Consider the following 21,918-nt stretch of genomic DNA (forward strand, 5'->3'; position numbering starts at 1 on the left):
AAGATTCGAGCGGGAGTTACAGGCCTAGGCTTTTTCTTGTAGTTGGCCAGGGTGGGGTTATATCTTGAGGTCGAAGTCTAAGTATATGCATTTATGGGGGGAATTCTTTAGAAGTATTCTCGTTAAGATGATCAACTGAACAATTTGTCAAAATGATTTGCAGGCAACAAGTGTAGTGTATTTTCAAGTTAGTGCCAACCCGAAATCAGAGATGGGCAACAGCAAATGTTCTAAATTTTCATGCAAATGTGTTTAGGGAAATTCTTTTTAAAATTCTAGAGAATCAAAAGGATACAGTTTGTCTGTTCGAATTTTTTTTTTATATGAAACAATTTCAAAAGTTTGATTTGTATAAATTAAAATATGTTCAAATCATGATCCCTGGGGGTCACAATGGGGGTTTTAAGTCGTGCATACCGATGTATGAGTTCTATTTGTTTAGATCAAGGGTAGAAGAATTAATCGGTGTAATATACAGGCAACTTTTAAGTTAACGCACTGAAAATTGGCCAGTTTTGGAGGGTCATAGTAGGCCTGGGTTAAATATTTTTATAGGGAGGTTTAGGACCACAAGAATACAGTTAGACTAGCTAATATGAAGGTGTTCTTACGCGTGTAGATTCACGTTCATAGTGAGCTCTCTGGAAAAGTCTGCTCCGTCCCAAAATTTTCCCAGAGAGCTACAGATTTACAGCTAGCCCATAGTAGGAGTTCAAAGTATACACATGTATATATACATGATGATTGAATATTCTAGGACTAGATTATATTACTCAGTTTAAATTACAGCTCTCAAGATTAATATTATAATTACTAGTAGCGGATCCAGCGCCGGACACACGCCTCTCCTCTTCACAAATATGATCCATTTTATGTCCTAAGATATATGTGTATACGTCATATTTTTAAAACTCCGTATTATCAATGGTTTCACCCCTGGACTCCCACCAACAGTGGCGGATTTAGAGGAGGCGCAGCCGGCGCCCCCCCCCTCCCCCCTAAAATTTTCCAATTTAGGTAAATCGCGGTATCTTGTTCGGAAAATGTACTAAACGATAAAAGAAGCAATAATTTCTTCCACTCCCGGAGAAATAAATGACAAAATCTTTTGATTTCTTGAATTACTTTATTGGGAGAAGTTAATTTTTTCCAAAAATCCCTTAAAGTTTGGGTCATTTTATTAATTTCACCTTATCAACATGATAGAAAAAAAGTACAAATGACTAAATAGGAGAAATATTTCAAGCCCCATAAAATCTGTAAAATCCAGGACCCACTGCCTCAAAAAGTGGCGCCCCCCTTAACCGCAATTCCTGGATCCGCCCCTGACCAGGATTTCGCCTTGGACGCGCTGGAGCCGCGGTGTTTAAATTTGCCGATGATTTGGTAACAAATTCATCACAAGAATTGTTTTACATATTATATCACTGCATTTTATTCCTCTTCAGATCTACACCTGGGGACCTGTTACGAAATTCCATGAATTTCTAATAACTCTATAAAAAAAGGCAAACATTCCGTGACAGGTCCAAGTGCTTATACGTAAAGTAAAAGCCATGTTATGTTTAGAGTTAGTCTCTCTCTCTCTCTCTCTCTCTCTCTCTCTCTCTCTCTCTCTCTCTCTCTCGTTCGTAGTAAATATATATTGCATTGCTCGCATGGAATGTTGGACGACATCGCATGTCTCTCATCTATTGCACCCGTTTGGCGCTTCCTTTACAGTTGCCAATGACCATAGCGGTCAGCGACACCACGTCATCGATTTGCACGCTGTGTCAGTGTACTATGCGTTCCTGGTCTGTCTGAGATATGCCAATGTTCGATTGATTTGTCTTTCCATGCGTTGGGCTTTACAAGTTTGGCAGTACAGTGACCTATGTTCAATACCTTTATAAATACGGTGGCGTTGACTTAATCTGGACCAACGACAGTCCAGTAACTTTATCTAATCGAGAACTAAGTCTTTTTTCTTTCTTTTTTTTCTCTCTCTATTGCTGTGGTTTTGTTTACGGATTTTAAACGTTTATGGAAATTGTTCAGTTTATGAATGCGCACGGCCAGATCCGTATATATATGTATCTTCATTCCCAAGACATGTACATACATCCGATGTAACATGTCTTTTCACAAATACAAATATATCAGTGACAGGTGCGTTCACAGAACTGCCAGTTTCACAAAACTAACTTACGACTAAGATCTAACTTAAGACATAATTTTTTCCTAAGTTCATTCCTTATCCGTTTCACAACAAATGTCGTATCTTAGGATTTTCATAAGTTCTTTCGTAACTTTACGACAGGTAAGTAGGTGTCTTAAGTCCAAACTAAATATGGCGGCGGCCTTTATTTTGATGTGTCATCGTCAACTTAGACGAGAAAGACAATTCAGAGATGGAAAGAATCCTTTAGATTATATGAACGACATGGAGATTGATCATCGACTTATGCCAAATGATGGAAAACGATTTGAAAAGACACACTCGTAGGTCCCAATCATTGCCAACATCGTTAAAAGTCATGGCTGCCCTCAGGTTTTATGCCAAGGGGAATTTCCAATTGGTGACTGCTGATCTCCACGGCATCAGTAAGTCCAACGTTTCCAGAATAGTTAGAGATGTTTCTTCTTTACTTTCAAACATGAGCCCTAACTACGTCAAGATGCCTGAAGGAGATGCAGAGGGCTTAGTGGAACTTGAAGGTTCCTTATCGAAAGTATCAACCCCACCCGAAATCCCAGAAACGCACGTGTTTCCAATTATAGCTTGGATTTTATCCTCTATTTGAGTGATTTCTACTTCTCTGGGCAGGGGGCCACCGCCAGTTTTTCGCTGTTCTCGTCTATTCAACGCCATCTCTCTTTTCGTATCGCTCGTTAAGCAGCTCCATTTTTTTAGCTCATCAACTGTTCTTTCTTGGGAGGTATTAACTACGTTTACCTTTGCTGTAATTTCTTCCCATTGTCTTTTTTTAGCTGAATTTGTCACGCTGGAGTACTGTTTGGATATAACACTTCTTTTCTTTTTTCTACCTCCTCAGTTAAGATTTATATTTCTGCCGTTGAGATATTTTGATTTCTTTTTGACTGCGACATGTTTACATTTCGAGCACGGCATGGGTTGTGGGGCTCGATTTATTCGTTGAATTGGATAGTGAGTTGAACAATAAAATCATTGAAACATGACAGACCGTCAATTATTGGAAATGTGTTGAATTTCTACATGTATTTGCAATATCGGGCTGAAACAGGTGACAGCCCCCCCCCCCCCCCCCCCCCCCCCCCTCTCTCTCTGAAACTATGTACCTATGTCAAACTTAATTGCTTGTATAGTGTGTATCTAATAAGGTTTTCTATCAATTATCATTTTTTAATGATTAATTTACACAAGCCATTTATTCACTACCGGTATTTAAACTGTTAATGCAAAATCTGAAAACACTGCTCACCTGTTTTGATTTACACATATTTAAGATATATCTTAGGAAAAGAGATTTCTTATGAACGTTTGGTAAAACAGTTGTGGATATTCTTAGGAAATTCGTAAGTTAGAACTTAAGAATATCTTACGACATATCTTAGGAAAGTTTTATGAAACTGGACCCTGCACTATGTAATTATTTATCTCACTAGATCAAACTTCATACAATTCAAATACGTATTTTGGGGTGGGATTTTGTGGGAAATGTCACTTCGGGGGTTTGGTTGTAGGGTTCTGGGGAAGGGGGTACCTCACGGAGTTACCGATTTCACGGTAGAGTTTTTGGGGGAGGGGGTACCTCAAGGAGTTACCTATTTCACGGTAGAGTTTTTGTGGGGAGGGGACACTTTGAACAGCCGTTCGATTGTAGAAAGTACAGCTATTTCGTTCACTAGCTTCAAAATATCTAAAAGAAATGTTAAATTTTTATCAAGCATTCGATGACGTTCAGCAGTTGAGGAGATCCTCATTGGAGAATTAACGATTCTAATGAAAATAAAGTACAAAATAAATAATTAATAGAATTTATGATTTATTTTTATTTTTACAGAAATGTATTTCGATGTGCATTTATAAATACCTACACACGTCAGGGAAAATACCAGGTCATACTCCAAACTATTTTTTGATTTTTTGGCGTCAAACTTGATTTTTGATAATAGTACGAAATATCAATAATTTTCATTTATTCTTTAAAATATATTTTAAACTCTTGTAAATGACTACATACAAGACACTCTTATATATCTCTTACGGTGTTTTACAACTAACAAAATACGGGGAAAACATCTGCAATTTTTCCGTCTCATCATTTGTCAGTCATATTTAATTTTTGGGTGCATTTATTAACACATGACACCACTGGCGGATCTAGACCTTACGGGGGGGGGGGGGGGGCAAAGGGCCGAAGGGGGGGGGGGCATGGGAGGGGGTTAGCTTTTAAAAAGATTGATTCAAAATGGTGCATTTTAATGCATTTTCGACTGAAATTCTTGCTCCTTTTTCCTTTCATTTATAATCACCACATCCTTTATAGGTTCAGGTATGGTTAAAAAAAAAGAGCGAATTTTTTTTTCAAACCCCGTCCCAATCCACCCCCCCCCTAAATCCGCCCCTGTGGTGCCCAGCACAGGGTGTAGAAGGTGTACACCAAAAGGTGCACTTGATTGCGGAAAGGTGTACACTTCGTGGTCAGTGTAGACAAACCAAGAGGGCCCATATATTTGCTGCATTAGGAGTAGACATAGCTGCAGAACTGTAGCTGAGGAAATATTGGGACAGATCAGTCTCAGAGAGATAGTAGAAAGTGAACATTCCATTATTACCCTCATAATATCGAACGGATATTGACTGTCGTGAAGTCAGAAAGGTTCAATACTCTAAGTATATTTTGAAAAGAAATGTGTATTTTTAAAGATAATCTCCCCGGACACTTCGTACAAGAGCGTTACGAGGCGCCACCATATATAAACACGACTTGTATACATACATGTTATATATACGGGAATTCCTGTTTAAGACTAAAAATAATAAAAATAGATCTTGCGACAGTGTTTATTTAAACCTTCGAAAACAAAATAGGGCAGTCACCGATCATATGAGCCTGCATGTACTCCTTGCCACTTGTATATAAAAGCACGGTCACTGGAGTGTAAGCATAGACACACACAAAAGCTGGATTTCCATTTGCGCTCCTTTTGTGACTGATAATTGAGATGCAGTCTACCAGTTCTACTACAGTTTTCTCTAACGTGCACACCGATATGACAGATCCCGAGGGCCCGGTCGCGCGCCCCCAGCATGGCAGTGATTCAGGGAAGGAGGCGTACTCTTGTCTCTGCAGCTCCTTTATCTTGGTACTTTGTACCGTCCTTGTTATTTTTGTCATTGGAATCGTCAAAGCCAGGTTAGTCGAATTTTATATACATGTATACTTATTGCACTGTTGTGACGAGGGGTTTTCATGTTAGTCGAATTTTATATACTTATTGCACTGTTGTGATGAGGGGTTTTCATGTTAGTCGAATTTTATATACATGTATACTTATTGCACTGTTGTGACGAGGGGTTTTCATGTTAGTCGAATTTTATATACTTATTGCACTGTTGTGACGAGGGGTTTTCATGTTAGTCGAATTTTATATACTTATTACACTGTTGTGATGAGGGGTTTTCATGCATGGGGTTAGTCGATGTCCGCGAGTGACAACACTACTGGCACCAAGTGCCGCACCAGTGACACGAAGGATTTGTAAAAATTAAAAAAATTATCACTGTTTTTAGCGTGCGATGCAAATTGAAAGTGGGAATCTGCACTCTGCACCGATCGATGTGTCAAACCAGTGAGAATGGATAAATATTTATTGATTAAATTATTCATTGATTACCGACGAATTTTATTTGTCATTAATTAGGTAGATGCGATGTTTTGTCTTCGTCAGCCATATAGTGTGTTATTGCAAGTCCAATATAGTATCTTTTCATTAGAAATCCGAGATTTCTGAACAAGGGTTTCCCGTTCCATAAATAGATCAAAGCAAGAAACGTGACTTTTTATAGAAGAAGTACACATATAAACTGCTCTCTCTCTCTCTCTCATTCTCTCTAAACATTGTCTCTTTCTCTCTCTCTCTCTCCTTATCTCTGTTGTCACTCTTTCTCTCGTGTCACTTTCTCTCTCTCCGTTCTCTCTATTCTCACTCTCTTCCTCTCTCTCTCTCTCTCTCTGGTGGAGGTTTTGTCCGTTATGGATCAATAGATCGAGGAATAGCTGACGTATGAAGGAGAGAATGGGATATCGGATGATTGCATCAGGGCACTGACCTCTGGTCTATATCGTATCCCTAATCCACCCCATATAATTAGGTGAAATGAATACACATTGTTCCCGGAGACGGTATAAAAGGCCGTACAGATCCAAGAACCAGAAATACGCCATTCGCGGTCGTCGACACAGTTTTCATTTAATTCAGACCAGCGAGGTAGAATTTCCGTGGTTAATGTCCAATTTAAAGCATACAATGTATGTCGGAGGGCTTGTTTCACTGATTATTTCATTGAATTTTTTTAATTTGTTGGTAATATCAATATTTCCCCTTAAACATGTTTATTTCTATTTTCTTTTTATAAAGTTTTAATCCTGTGTCATAGAGAGAGATTCTGTTATAACTCTGGTTTTATTTTTCAGTATGGCGGATGACGGGTATGCGTTGGGTAATATGGTGTTCATGGGGCTTTGTATCGCCATTATAATCATGCTGATTTTTACCTCGTTATCCTGTCTGTGTATGTGCCACAAACGTTATACTTATGTGGAGGGGGACGGGATCTCAAATGTAAGTATTTGTATCAGATTGTGTCAGTGGTGTGTGTGTGTGTGTGTGTGTTGTGTGTGTGTGTGTGTGTGTGAGAGAGAGAGAGAGAGAGAGAGAGAGAGAGAGGTATTGTGTACATCCTGAAGAAGAATTCGCCTTTCATATACTATAAGTATCCCATTCTTTTCAAAGAACCTACCCTCATAACATGTCCTACGCATCGCGACTTAGTTTTAAAAAAAAAAAAAAACCAAATTAAAACTTAGTCAAGTAGCTTCCCCCATTTTTCCAAACTTCTGAAAATGTCTGTATCCGCCTCTGACGTGGGTGATCTTAATAAAAATATATATTGATGTGACTTTTCTTGTACTCATGTGTGTTTACAAATCATGCTTTTTTTTTTTTTTTTTTTTTTTTTTTTTTTTGGTATCTATGCTACGCCCCCAGTGGGACCATGATTGGCAAATAAATCTATTCTGTATTCTATATATATAAAAAAGTACATGTTTGCGCAAAACCGGGGTATACAATGGTTGTGTTGAATTGTTACATCAGACATAACGAGTGGTGAGCGTGATAACGGGTAGCTAAATAAGGAACATGGACGCGATTTAAGCGGAATCAAATTTTATTTTTCTACTTTTAAAGTTTAGAATGCTTAACTAAGGTATTTCTAATGGTCAGCAAAAATTTAATTGTTAGTTGTCGAGGTACATGTGAGATAAAGAGTCCACAATTCTTTGTTATTTAAACAAGGCACGTGCCATGGTTTAGTTTATATAGGTTAAATATAAGTACATGTATAAGTAAAAGTAGATTTATTTTTTTTCAGTTTACAAGTTCATTCTGAACACAAATAGTTTTTAGTGTTTGGTACTTCTCGTTTTGTTTTAAACATGCTATTTTTTATTTATCCATCTTTTTGTAAACAAAAACATGACACGAGCCTTGTTTACACAACAAAGAATTGAGTGCTGTATCTCACTTGTAACTCAACAACTGATATTCAAATTTTGGTTGACCATTAGAAATACTTTAATCAAATATCATAAACAATAAAAATGGAAAAAATTGAATTTGAAAATTTTCCTCTCAAATCGTGTCCATGCCCATTTAATAATGTCCCCGAGCAATAATCAGGAAATAACGTTATCAAACTTTTGATTTGTAGAAGACCAGTTCAAACAAAGGCGGTGCTTATTACATAGTGGCCTGGAACATGAAGATTTTAAAACAATCGGGTAAGCACACCGTGTATTGTACTCTGATGTTATAAAACAGAAAGTTCTAAATCTCAAGTGCACCCGCTTGTCCACACGCTGTTAAAACGTGATTCTTGAATGAAATCACCGGCTGTAAATTTAACTTCACAATTAGCAGAATGTGTGTCAAGTGCACAGAGAAATATAGACGAGAGCATCTTCTCTAGCTAAGGATTTTCGGGTCCACTCGATCCGCTCCCATGTTTAGGATATTTAGGCCTATAAATAAAACCATCTACTTATTCACAATCTATAAATAAAACCATGTATCGCGATTATATGATTCATCATCATCTGTGTCTTGCCTGGGTTAACAATACTACATTGTACATATTGCTGTTAATATTATTTCATCTCCATGTAGGTGTAACAAATCCTGCTTGAAATATATGTTATGCCCTCAGTGGGACCATGATTGGCAAACAAAGCCTTTCTTATCACTTAATTTAAAGTGTGAAAAGACTAAAAAAGAAAATGTTCTGAGGAAGGAAGGACCCAACAGGCGTTATATTGCATGAATTGTTTTTAAAGAACGAAATGTGTATATGTCTATAGCTTCATACTTGTAAAACTTCAAAGTGCATTTTGATTTAAAAAAAACCCTGGCCCCTCGACCAGTCGTAGTGTAGTGAATAAAGGGCTATACCTGTACGTATGCGAATACCTGTTAGTTATAAAAGCAACATACATATCTTATTAATCTCTAGACAAACCACAGTCAGAAACATACAAACAGCTCTTGTATATCATAAAAAGCGGAGTTTGCTTCGTTCTCAATGATCCATGGTGTTTAAAATATACTGATACCTGTACTTTTCACAGTTACGTCATTACTTTCTTGTATTGTAGGTACCGATTGTCCAATCTGTTGGGAACAAATGGACTCAAAGCAAGAACTGAAAGCAAAACTCGTCTGCCAACATGGTATGTCATATATATATATATATATAGAGAGAGAGAGAGAGAGAGAGAGAGAGAGAGAGAGAGACAGAGAGAGACAGAGAGAGAGAGAGTTTAGCACATAACATATTCTATTTCTATTCTTAACTTTCTTTGTAGTTTTTCATTACCAGTGTTGGATGAAGTATTCCCAGATGACAGACATCCCTTCATTGTGTTGTCCCCTCTGTCGAGCCACGCCCATCAAATTCCCGGGGGTAGAACGGATTAAGTCCGACTTAAAAATCTTCGTAGATCGCTTCCGATGTTTTGTGCAACGCAGGGAACCCCCAGACTCCGAAACACGTAAGTTGCTTAATCCCCCCCCCCCCCCCCCCCCCCCCCCGTGAGGTTATGTTACAGAAACAATGACATTTTCTATGAACATATTGTTGTTTCTGTCTAGTTTTAAAGGTGACTAACATTAAATACTAACACACGTAAAAAAGGGAAATACCAAAATGTGTTGCAAGCACTTCAAATTTCTTCATATACATGTAAATACCCCTTTAAGAGATCAATAACATAAACACATACAAATATCATCGAAAAAAAAATAGATTACAATGTACATGCTTTAGAGAGGGGTGGGGTGCATATCTATATGCTACATTACCATGTCCTTTAATTGTTAGCGACAACTGGACATTTCCATGTCCGTTAATTGTTAGCGACAACTGGACATTTCCATGCTGATATCATGTTTTATTTTAATTAGCAGGAGTGGCAATGATTGACGTCTAATCCCGGTCAAGCTTCAGTATTCGCCGTTTACTGGTCTAGTCATCACAAGGATGAGGGCGCCTACCCCCTATATCTGACCTTTCTGTAGGCAGTAGTAATATTGCATGGTGCTATGCATATATCGTTCGACATGATAAACTTCATATCGCCATACAGCATCTTTAAATTCTGGGAGTCACTGTCTTTATAAATAGACGTTGCGACAGAAATGATCGGAGAGATGGGTTCATGTGTTCATACGTTCTGGTTATGCTCTCTTGATCTGATTATTCAAGACTGTCCGTCTATGTTGGTGAATTATCCGTTTGAAAAACGTTCAACAGATGAAAATATATACATATATCTGGAAGTGAATTGACAAAAATCAGCATTTTGGGAACTTATTTCCTTGGATTTTATCAGTTTCCGCCTCTTCTTGTCGGGCACGTGGTGGTTACTGTAGATCGCCGTTTGGCTGGAATGGTGTCGCTATCCTATATATGTGCAGACCACACTTTTCATTTAAGGACAAAATGCCCCTGGAATATTTGTGACAGAGTCCTTCCATGCCGACCACTGTAGATTACGGATATACATATATATATATATATATATATATATATATATATATACACACATGCGATGTTGTTTTCGCTGTATTTTTAAAACTTCCATTGTCTACTCGAGACCGGTGCACGTTTTATGTAAGAAACATACCAGTGTATATTACAAGGTACTTATAAACACTATACCTAGAATTGATGTAATCAATATATTATACTGCTTGCGATAGTACTCAAAACAGGACGTTTTTAGACAACGACTGTTGTGATAGTCAAACAGCCGTTAATGTAGAGATTATCGATTGTTCCAAACTTGTTCAACTTTTGATATTATTTTTTTTTTATATAGATCATGGTTGTAAATCATTCCATTTAAGTTTGTTATTTATACACTGTTATCAAGTTTTTCGAATAAATTTTACAACTTTTCAAAGAATTATCTTGTTGTTTGTTCGCAAGAGTATCTCATGTCAAAAGATAAACGCAAGACATCTTTCCTCCTGAAATGTTCAATAACACCCACCTACCCACCCACAAGTCTGGTATCAACACCCATCCCCACCCACAAGTCTGGTATCAACACCCATCTACCCACTCACAAGTCGTGTGAATCTCGTAAACTGTTGTTTTTATAGAGCTCTCGCCTGACCTTACACAGGAAAGAACTGTCTGGTTTGTTTGTATTTTAGGTTTCAGCAGCAGGAACATGGGGTAATTGTAGAAATGACCAATTACCTTTACTTCCATTGTGTATCAGTTCAGTTTAATACAGCCACCTACATGTAATTAAAAATCGTAAAATTTCACCGCAATTAACACACTATTAACACGTACGATAATACTGCATGTACAGAGGTCACACAGCATGTTATGTACCGCAAGTATATCGATATACATGTAAACTTGCTCAAGTCTCTATGTTGTTTTTATTACATGTACTTTATCATTTCGTTCAAATTTCTTTGTGTTTCAGAAGTCTAAATATCTGCTCTCTACCATACTTACTAGTAATGTCACCAAACAGAGATTATTAAAAAGTATTAAAGAGAGCAATGATTATTAAACATAGAGACTTGAGCAAGTCTACTATACATGTTGAACATTTGATATACGTGTATGATATAATCATAGCATAGGATGAAAATGAGTATACGCACTTTAAGTATATAGATTGTTATGTCTTCCCCTCCCAGAAGGTCATTATTTTAGTGTGAATTCTTCTTCTTCTCGTGCAAAGTTTGTCCGGGTCTCAACTTTTTTTGTCTTTTGATATACCAATATAAGACAGTGTCAGGTGCCATTTTTTATGACCTTAAAATAATAGAATTTTTGGGCTAGGCCTTTGATATTTGGTATGGTAGTATACCATGATAAGACGGAGTGTCACATGTCATTTTTTAAGATCTTTGACCTTGACCATTAATGTAAATGTCAAATGATAGATTTTTTGGGGCTAGGCCTATGGAGTGCCAAATTAACATAAACTCAAATAATTGAAGATATCTTCAATTATTTGAAGATATCATCAATTCATTTGATGCGCGCAACAATTTAATTAAAGATCTCTTCAAATAATTAATGATATCTTCAATTCTGAATTATTGCGCGCATTAAATTAATTGATGATAGCATTAATTCTTCTGCTGAATTGATGCGCGCTTTAATTGAATTAATGATCTCTTCAAATGATATCAACAATTGAATTGATGCGCGCTACAATTCAATTGAAGAGAGCAATAATTGATATAATGCGTGCATTAAATCAACTGATGAGAGCAATAATTGAATTGATGCGCGCATTAATTCATTTGATGAGAGCAATAATGGATTTAATGCGCGCATTAATTCAATTATTGCTCTCTTCAATTGAATTAATGATATCTTTAATTCATTTGAAGAGAGCAATAATTCTTTTAGAGAGAACAACTAAATAATTAAAGATATCTTCAATTCAACATATCCACAATTGAATTAATGATCTCTTTAATTGAATTGTTGCTCTCTTTAAAAGAATTGATGCGCGCATTAATTCCTTATACAAAAGCATTGTAAATAATTAAAGATATCTTCAATTGAATTAAAGAGATCATCAAATTATTTATACCGAGCTCTAAATCAATTATTGCGAGCAATATTTCTACGAAATTAATGCTCTCATCAATTGAATTGAAGAGAGCAATAATTGAATTAATGCGCGCATCAAATCTATTATTGGTCTCATTAATTCAATTGATGCTCTCATCAATTGAATTGAAGAGAGCAATAATTGAATTAATGCGCGCATTAAATCAATTATTGCTCTCATTAATTCAATTGATGCGCGCATTAATTCAATTGATGAGAGCAATAGTTGAATTGAAGCGCGCATTAATTCATTTTATGAGAGCAATAATTGATTTAATGCGCGCATTAATTCAATTAAAGAGAGCAATAATTGAATTGATAATATCTTCAAATAATTGAAAATATCTTCAATTATTTGAGTTTATGTAAATTTGGCGCTCCATAGGCCTTCGATATTTGGTATACTAGAAGACAGTGCTTCGCGTGCCATTTTTGCTGACCCTTGACCTTTTATGTAAAGGTCAAATAATAAAATTATTGGAGCATTTTTTGTCTTTTGACATAGGCCTTTAATATTTGGTATGTTGGTTAGTTTAAATTACTATCATATGTTCACAACACTTTTCCTTGTTTAAAGCACACAAGATAAGTTTATTCCAATTTTGGGCCCAGAGGGCATAACAGTAAGACCGTTTATAAAGAAGGAAATTCAAAACAGAAAGTTTACAACATTAACGACAGGTTACATAGACTGCAAACTGCATGTGGATGCAGCATGTTGGGGAAGCAAGTACATACATATATGAATTGCTAATCATGTATCTATACAAGATATATATATACATTATATATACACACACACACACAGACGAATGTTATGTACCGCATGTCTTTAATTTTTCACTAGAAAGATGATCCCTAAAAATGTTTTTTAAAAAACACTATGGAAAATGTCTCATCAGTTTTAGTTTAGTGTGCTAAAACAATTCTTCCTAGTTGTGTTCTGTTTAACTGAACAAGCAGTGTTCACAGCTTAACAGGTTCATACGGCCAGTAACCAGGCAAAGTTACTGGTCCTGCACTCTCATGGGACCTGGTGATTCAAGATCCTATGTAATATACTTTTACTTTAAAAAATTAATAATTTTGATTCATTAAGAATATGCAGGGATATTAGACAGTGATAAACCATAATCAGCCATTCTTTTTTTCTACAACAGTCGCTCTTTTTCCTCTATAGTGTAATCGATGTCGGGCGACAGAAACTGAGCGTTTACCCTCCCTTCCCCCAACTATTTGAATTTAGATTTTTCTTTTGATCTAGCCCTTTAAATAAGAATATATACAAGAAATTCACTTTATTACATGTAATTGAAGATATCAGAATATCAATTCAGTATTCCCCATATATCGGAAAGCATTCAATGCTTACATAGCAATTTATTCCCATTCGCGACTGAGAAGCAATAGACGATGCTTGACGGTTGATAGTCGGATAAATGGACTTTATTTCTAGTACACCTTAACAATAGCGAAAAGTAAGACCTGGACAGAGTTGCTGCTAAACGGTAGGGTTCTAATTATCATTTTATATCGAACTTTCGAAGAAAATTGCAAGTAATGCAGCTTATTAAAAAAGGAAAACCAGGATGACACGGCGTGACATAGCTTGTGAATACATGTAGTTTTAGGAATACAATTTTCAGATTATATATATTAAAAACGTAAAGTGCCTGTGACCTAATCATATCAAATCTGTGTCCATATTAACTTCGAATATTCCTCCACTGTTAAGTAGCAGCAGACAATTGTTTTTACCTGGTTCAGTCCATCGTCGGATACCCACGGCTGATCTCGTCTTCTACTCATCATGATGAGGAGACGAGATCAGCCGTGGGTATCCGAGGATGGGGGCCGGGCCAATCATAACATACTGTGCCTGTAGATCTTTAGCTCTCTGGAAAAATACTGGGACAGAACAGACTGTCCCGGAGGGCTACAGATGGTCATACTGTATCGTTGCATCAATTATAATTTGCAAGCCTCTAAAGTATCTATAGAGAGTTGTGACTTGAATGCAAGACTCCTTGAGCTAATTGTTCAGGACCAATACGTATTGTCTGTTCCACCTTTATGCATGCCAATTATAAACTTCTAATCGCATTTCATTCCTTAGAAATCATTCCTTGCTAAAGGTACAATGATCCCAGTGTTTTACAATATTGGGAGCGGAGATGCCTCAAAGAATTCATTTCATTTATGTCTCTCAATATTGGGAGCAGATATGCCTCTCCAAGAATTCATATACAAAGATCTGCATGTTTATGTATTTATTGCACAATACTATATTCTTATGCAATCTATGAATTAAAAGTTAACACCGATATCTGCCATTTTTTCTAAAATTTACAGGAGATAATAGGGATGTGAAGTAAAATACAGTAGCCAATTAAAATGGACATAAAACGATCAAGGATAGTTTTAACAAGGTAAAGCTGCCATTGTTTGCATGGGGTGCTGTCTAACAGATCTCCCCAGCATACCACTAATGTACACTTGCATGAATTTTGTTGACTTATCAGAAATACAAAATGCATTGAAATTGACAAATGACACCAGCATTGAAGAATTTAGGGGAGATGTTTAAAAATGTATGCATGATATCAAATAAAATAGCACATAATCTGTAAAGTTACAACTTACATTTTACTATACACAGCTTCAATAGTAATATGAGATTTTTGAACTGTTAAATTGCATTAAATTATTCTACATAACACACCTAGATAAAATTTTCAGAAAACTCAAATGATACAAGGTTTGATGACAAGGTATTGATTTACAAAGACTACAGAAGTTAAAAAATGTTTCAAAAATATCACAATGTTGGTTTAAGCTTATACAAAAATTCAAATAACTGTAGAAAAATGAAGGGAAAAAAATTCACATTGACAAGATGGTTTTAGCTGTAATGACACTGTTGTGCCACTGTAGTACATACTTATATTGCTTTAGTACATACTTGTAAAGGACGTACTCCCAATCAATCATACAACATACACAATAACATAAACTGTTGTAGTACCACTATAGTGGGAATTCACTGGACTCAGCAAATCAGTCCAAACCTAGGGCCTTTGTCTATGTATATGTCCCCAAACTCCTCCGGCTGGTGTACCTCAATGGCCTGGTATTTCTTCAGAACTAACAGTGTGTAAAATTTTGAGCATGCCTGTTTTCTATGTAAGTTCCTAGACATTTCCTTAAAGCTGAGAGTGTTCTTGTATCTAAATGCAACATCCAGAGAGTGCTGCATCAACTGTGTCCGCTTCGTCCATCTTTTCTCTTCTTGTTCCTCATTTTCAGGCATGGCATCATTGTCACCCTCTGCTTCTGCATGGAAGGACTAGAGAGAGAAAAAAAGGAAAAGTCCATGAGCTGTTTTCAAAAGTATTTTTGTTATACATGTATTTGGCCCTTTCAGTTAGAAACAATCCAAATTTGCCATGTGTGACCAAACCAGTACGAAATGAAAGGGTATTTTACAAGTAATTTTAAAACAAGCCCTCAGTACAATATGAAAACTGAATACCGGTGTCAAACCCTAATCATAAACGCAGAAGACTTTCCTTTATCTGTCATCAACAACAGATTTGGAGACTGCAGAACACGTGTGTAACAAATAAATACAGTAACTGACTATAACTGATTCATTTAGAACACAGGCTATAATATATTGCTTCGGTTTGGATTTACTATTAAAGAGTGAAGGTATGGAACTTACATATAGGGTACCTAAGTTCGCTGTGGAAAAACCTAATCACAACCATTTTGACCAGGGCCACTAATTATCCAACAAGAGTACCAAAAACAGTACAACATACACCCATTAGACCTTCTGTGTAATATCTGTATCCATGATGAGAAAAAGCCCAGAAAACTATTTGAACTACTTTTGCCCTGCACCAATCCAGCTGAAATGCAAACTGAAATTATAATCCTCCGAAAGGAAGCTTGTGACTAAATTTCAGGGCAATATCTGTAACGAAAACAAGGTTTTTCTACCAAGTGATACTACAACCTTTACTTTTAACCTTGAGAAACAACAGGCATCTTCTGCTTATTATTTGGAGTATGTGTACCAATTTTGAAAGTCCTAGAACCACAGTTACTCTGTATTTTCCTATGAACTGATTTGACCTTGAAAAACAATAGGCATCTTCCTCTCATCATGTTGATCAAATGTACCAAGCTGTAAGGTCCTGGAGCATACAGTTCATTTTGTATCTACAAGGTCCGGACGGACATACAGATTGAGTCATTCCATAATATATCTCCGTAAAAGATGGGTGTATAAAAAGATGAAGGGCCCAAAACAATTTATAGGCTTCATTTTGAAAAAAAATTCAATATAATACATGAATTATGCTAATAACAAGTCCTTATAAAGAGACATAACTCTTATCATGTCTATTTTTTATCCAAACCACATTAACATTTTGTAACAATGAAGTCAATTTGGGTAATTAGTGGCACCATTTAAAATGGTTGTGATAAGGGAAAGTGCAGACGGTATTACAATTTTCAGTCACTTGGAGCTATTATGGAACCCAGTTTATAAAATTGAAGTAGGAAGTTCTTTAAAAGTAAATACGAACCCAAACAATATACTGGTCCATAATTTGGAAGTCACAAAGATGTAAGAGAATTCCGAACGCAAAACCTACGTAAGCACATTACCAACTTTTTATTTCATTAAAAATTTGATAAAATCAGCAATGCAGCAACCTCAAAATGGATGTGTTCGGGCCTGAATACTGTAATTTCAACTTCATTTGGCCTTAGTTACAGTGTAAGACAAGTTTTCCACAGCATGAAATATGATCTTTAAGACTAGGTAGAAGCTATATAGAACATTACTTACTGGTGCATCCTGTGGCAATACCGATGGAGGAGGAACAGATGGTGGTGGAACACTGGGGGGAGGTACTGAGAAAGGAGCAATAGATGGGGGTTCTGTCTCGTAGGGATCTAAATGTGGATTCAGTAATGAAGGTGGTCCCCCTGGTAAGTCTATAGGTGCCTCTGTGAAGGTGTTGGAGAACTGAGGGTTGGTGTTATTCATTAACAAGTCTGGTTCCTGTGATGGTGTGGGGACTGGCTTAGGAGACTTCAGGGACTGCCTCTCTTTGCGTTTTGTCCGTGTGGATGTGGACTCCTCCAAGACAGATGGTTCCTCAAGGATTGTACTGACTTCCTGAATAGGTGCTGCAGATGATCTCTCTGTAAATGACAAAACACCCACTGAAGAATATATATCATATCCTTTTTAACAATATATATAAATTGATATTTTTATGGTATTTTCCCCCCTAATAATCTATTGCATACTAAAAATGTTTATCCTTCCAGGAAAGGATGTCCAAAAATGTACATATGCAAGTTCTAGTTCTCTATTTTAAAATAAAGTAGAAGTAATGATGAAGACCATACCATTACAGTGATATAACTAAAATCAGACTCACTATTCACTTCAAATTAAACTGCATTTTTTGTTTACGTTTCTTCGAATAAAAAATAACAATCCTGTCAATATCACACCTTCATATTAACCTTAGTTTGTGAAGAAAAACAAAAAAGTATTATATTAATACATGTAATTACCAAAATTATGACCAAGTTGCACAAATATTCATGCTAAAATGCTTTTTGCAAATGCATGATTGCAGTTATTTTCATTCATTCTGTAAATAATTGCCAAATGTGAAGTTTGTAGCCCATAGCTTGTTAATGATTCCAGCAAGCTATAAGTTCCAAGGTATTACCTTTATTCTACATTATATTGTACATCTATACACATAAATATTCTTTTGTTCATATATTTCATTTTTATCACTTATTTCTTAATATAAAGGTAACTCAATAAATCAAAGTTCAAGGGACCTTCATAAAACGTCAAGCGTTCAAAGGTCAAGTCAAATCTGGAAATTTAGGGTCTGACCATTATGGTTTAGAATTTTTAGTAACCAAATTGCATACATGTATTTACAATGTCCTGAGATTTTTTTGGGACACATTCAAACTGACCAATTACAACTAGAACTGTCCTAGTGGGACTAATATCCCCTGCAGGGCACATTGGATGGTTGGAAATAGTGAATTTGTGCTCATTGAAGAATAAACACATCCCTTTGACCAAAGTATTGTTGAGAGCAATTAATGTAAATGCAAGACTATCAACAATTAACTATCCACCCCAAATGGAAGCAAATTCATCTTACAATGAGAATAAGTGTTCATCAGGTTTTTGAAAATAAACCAAGGAAATGTCACTGAAACATGCCCCTAGGCAAAAGTATTGGCATTATTGGACAACAAATGAAGTGTGTAAAGAGTTTTATGCAAAAAATATATTTTCAACACACAAGTTTTTGGCAATGGTTCAGTTTCATGCAAAATAAATGACTTCAATCACTAAATTTTGATCAACCATTTGGCAAAAAATTCGATTGTTGTTTTTCCTGTTTTAGTTTCATGTCTTATTTAGCCAAAGTAAATAAGATGTTGTTGTTAATAACTGTGATTATTTTGCAAATTTAGGACTACATGTAGGTTAATATGCATGCACTAATTACGACTTTCACAGACATGAAGCAAATTTTGAGTGTTTTTCGCTAGGAATATCAATGTCAGTGACTTTCCACCATAAATTTATTTTTAGAAAAACAGTAAAAAAAAAATTTAAGATAGGTATTCTACAGTATTTCTAAACTCTTAACATTTCTTTTAAATGCTATTTCAAAAACATTTAAGTATGAAACTTGAACATGAATGTAAAAGTGTCCACGGACCAGAATATCGTTATAAAAATATTTTTGTACACTGGTTAGTTCAAAAGCATAAATTGGTGGTATCAAGGACACATCTATTACAGAACAAGCTAATACACAGATTTCTTCATTCATGTAACATGAATTAAAAAAAAGAAGAAGAGTCAATTTGGATGTGGACTAATTGTTCTCAATGGGGCACTTATAATTGGTGCCCACTTGCCCCTTCAAAATTTCGGCAAATTTTCATCCCTGGTATTGATTGGCTGTTCAAGGTATCAATTCAGCCATATCCAACACCGACTGAGATAGTAGTGAGTCATTGGTCTAAATCAAATTAAAATTTTTTGTGTTATCAGTTTGTATATTATCACTTCTACATGTATCTGCGAAACAATCTTTATGAGAGCTCTTCTCCGTTTATATAAATACAACTTATGTGTTACGCTGCAGATACCAGTTTCTCCCCAAGAAGTTCTGTGACCTGTTCTAATTCGATATTTAAATTCTCCTGTACTAATTCGATATTGAAATCTTCCTGTACTAATTAGATATTGAAATCCTACGGTACTAATTAGATATTTAAATCCTATCATTCTTTATGCTGTATTGATACCATACCCTGTTCCTCTCTCAGGAGCTCAGTGGCCTCCAGATCTAGCTTATCTTGGTCAGATTCCTCCTCTTCCTTTACTTGTTGTGTTTTCAGATTCCTCGAGAACAGCTAGAGCAAAATACATAAATAAATGTACTGAAAGTCATAATGGAATGAGAAGCAGATATGCATGACAAACAGAACTAATGCTAATTGCAGTCTTCACAAAAACTCAGTGGTCCAAAGACCGAGGAGAGTGAATTTTACGGTCGGGTCAGTGAAAATTAAAAATCAGGAAGTCCGATGGGCTTGTAGACATTTTGTAAGTCACATAAAATATAATGTTGGATTTAGATATTCTAAACGTCTTATTTGCTTAAATTTACCATCAAAATGAAAATAAATAAAAAAAATAACACATAAAGTAAGTGTTTGGACATCGTGGTTTGTTTATTTCGTTAAGAATGATAACTATACTTGTAATTGTCAAGATAACTTGTACGTTGATCACGTGAATATTAAACGAACAAGTTGTTGAAACAACAAAAATGACCGCTTTCAGTATTGCACCGCACACCGGTAATTGCTGCTTTATTGCATTGTCCAATTAAAATGAACTTAGTCAATTGCAGGTATCTCTGATCTTATGCAATTTCTATAGTTTATAGAATAAATCAATCGTTTACATTTGATGTTAGTAGAGAAGGCTACTTTGATGTTGGTAAAGAAGGCTACTTCCTAAGGAGCGCTCGGGCTGTTTTCATGTTTGTGAAAAATACGTGAATTTTTAGTCTTGTTGTTTGGGGGCGAAGAGAGAGAAAATACCGTGTATGGTGTTGTTTTTCTGGTATTGACAGAAAGGATGTCTTAGGGTGGATATGAATACGAATAATAACCATAGTTTCAGTAAATTAATTGTACAATTTCAAGGTTTGACATTAACTTATTTGAGCACTAGACCAATCGGGCTACTTCAAATGATTTTTGCTAGACCTGACATTACATCCACTAGCCCTGACCAACTTTCCAGAAAAATCTGATAGATTCTCCATACCTAAATACTTAATTGTCTCAAAAACATCTTTAGTCTCGTCATTCAATTTGATGCTTTTACTTTCAAACATATTTTCATTTTTTTAAAATTCTTACCGGCACGGAAATTCTTTAATCCATTTAGAATAAAATGACCTCAATGTTTTTTTTAATGTTTCTATTTCATAAGCCCTACTTTGTTTCCTCCCAGCGTTTTCCTTTTTTCTCTTTCTTGGGACATATTTTGCTTTCCTTGAGGATGAGAATTCGTATTTGAATACAGACATTCCCGCACATATGTAGGCTAAACACCGAAAAATTGCTGTTTACGACGTAATTCATTAATTTGATAAACACTTTCTTATACTCAATTTAAATGAACTGGGGTTTTTTAATGAAAAGGAATTCAATAATTCTATTTAACCAAAGCATAACTTTACACACATTAACATTGTGTAGATGTCGTAGAGCATCACTTCCGACCGCGACTTATTAGAACTAAAAATAGAGATTATGTCATCATGCGGTTCAAAATTGCTCGCAAACTCTTCAAAGTTTTTTTTTTAAAAGAATAAAATATCTAGATTTAAAGTAAAGTTTCTTAAATTTGTTTATTTTTTAAACACGACCAGTCGGACTAGTAAATCGACATTTTACCCGACCGGACATATCATTTAGTAGACTCGGTCGGTTGGACGTGCCTTAGTGTCAAACCCTGAATTTTACAATGCATTCCATAATATATGTGATAAACATATGAAAATTTAGGGGACCAGTAAATTTCACTGTGGGCCAGTAAATGCAGACAATTCACTGGTCCTACTGGCCAGCAAGTTTTAAATGTTTTCGTGAAGACTGTAATTGTAACAGGTATCATATTAAACAGATGTTCCCCCATCTAAAAAGTGGTGTAATTTGTTTTAGCAAGTTCCATTGTATCATTCAATACACATTATATACAGTAAAGATTTCATTCAATACACATTATATACAGTAAAGATTTCACTGCATTTCCTTCTTTTATTAGAGAGCTATACAAGTTAAAGCATAATCTATGTATGTATGCACTTCCTGACAATGTCAATCTGCCAAGTGTCTCGGTAAATAATTACAATTTT

General features: G+C 35.7%; 2 protein-coding genes across 4 annotated transcripts in view; one reads left to right on the plus strand and one right to left on the minus strand.

Moving 5' to 3' along the window:
- Nucleotides 1–5,026: 5,026 nt before the first annotated feature.
- On the plus strand, nt 5,027–10,715 carry LOC125647893 (uncharacterized). 3 transcript variants are annotated; one of them, XM_048874726.2, is made up of 6 exons: nt 5,027–5,384; nt 6,666–6,813; nt 7,964–8,033; nt 8,904–8,978; nt 9,114–9,299; nt 9,712–10,715. In XM_048874726.2, exons 1-6 carry the CDS (start codon nt 5,194–5,196, stop codon nt 9,735–9,737), a joined length of 696 nt encoding a protein of 231 aa, XP_048730683.1. In that variant the 5' UTR covers nt 5,027–5,193; the 3' UTR covers nt 9,738–10,715. The 3 variants fall into 3 exon arrangements, with proteins under 3 accessions (XP_048730683.1, XP_048730686.1, XP_055996599.1); XM_048874729.2 differs by having other exon boundaries at nt 9,715–10,715; XM_056140624.1 differs by lacking the exon at nt 9,712–10,715 and having other exon boundaries at nt 9,114–9,690.
- Nucleotides 10,716–14,658: 3,943 nt separating this feature from the next.
- The window catches only part of LOC125683331 (double-strand-break repair protein rad21 homolog), a 38,504-nt gene continuing 31,244 nt past the window's right edge, over nt 14,659–21,918 (minus strand). The window contains exons 9-11 of the mRNA XM_048924375.2: nt 19,795–19,897; nt 17,268–17,626; nt 14,659–15,749 (exon numbers count right to left, since the gene is read on the minus strand). Coding sequence (XP_048780332.1) covers nt 15,453–15,749; nt 17,268–17,626; nt 19,795–19,897 — 759 coding nt within the window. The 3' untranslated portion in view covers nt 14,659–15,452. The remainder of the gene's footprint in view (nt 15,750–17,267; nt 17,627–19,794; nt 19,898–21,918) is intronic.

The sequence above is a fragment of the Ostrea edulis genome, chromosome 6, assembly GCF_947568905.1.
Source record: "Ostrea edulis chromosome 6, xbOstEdul1.1, whole genome shotgun sequence".
NCBI classification, from domain to species: Eukaryota; Metazoa; Mollusca; class Bivalvia; order Ostreida; family Ostreidae; genus Ostrea; species Ostrea edulis.

Bases quoted from the DNA above. Each gene is read 5' to 3' on its own strand.
- LOC125647893 (XM_056140624.1), top strand. From the start codon at position 5,194: ATGCAGTCTACCAGTTCTACTACAGTTTTCTCTAACGTGCACACCGAT. The intron at 5,385-6,665 runs GTTAGTCGAATT...TTTATTTTTCAG, and splicing joins ATTGGAATCGTCAAAGCCAG to TATGGCGGATGACGGGTATG. The intron at 8,979-9,113 runs GTATGTCATATA...CTTTCTTTGTAG, and splicing joins AAAACTCGTCTGCCAACATG to TTTTTCATTACCAGTGTTGG.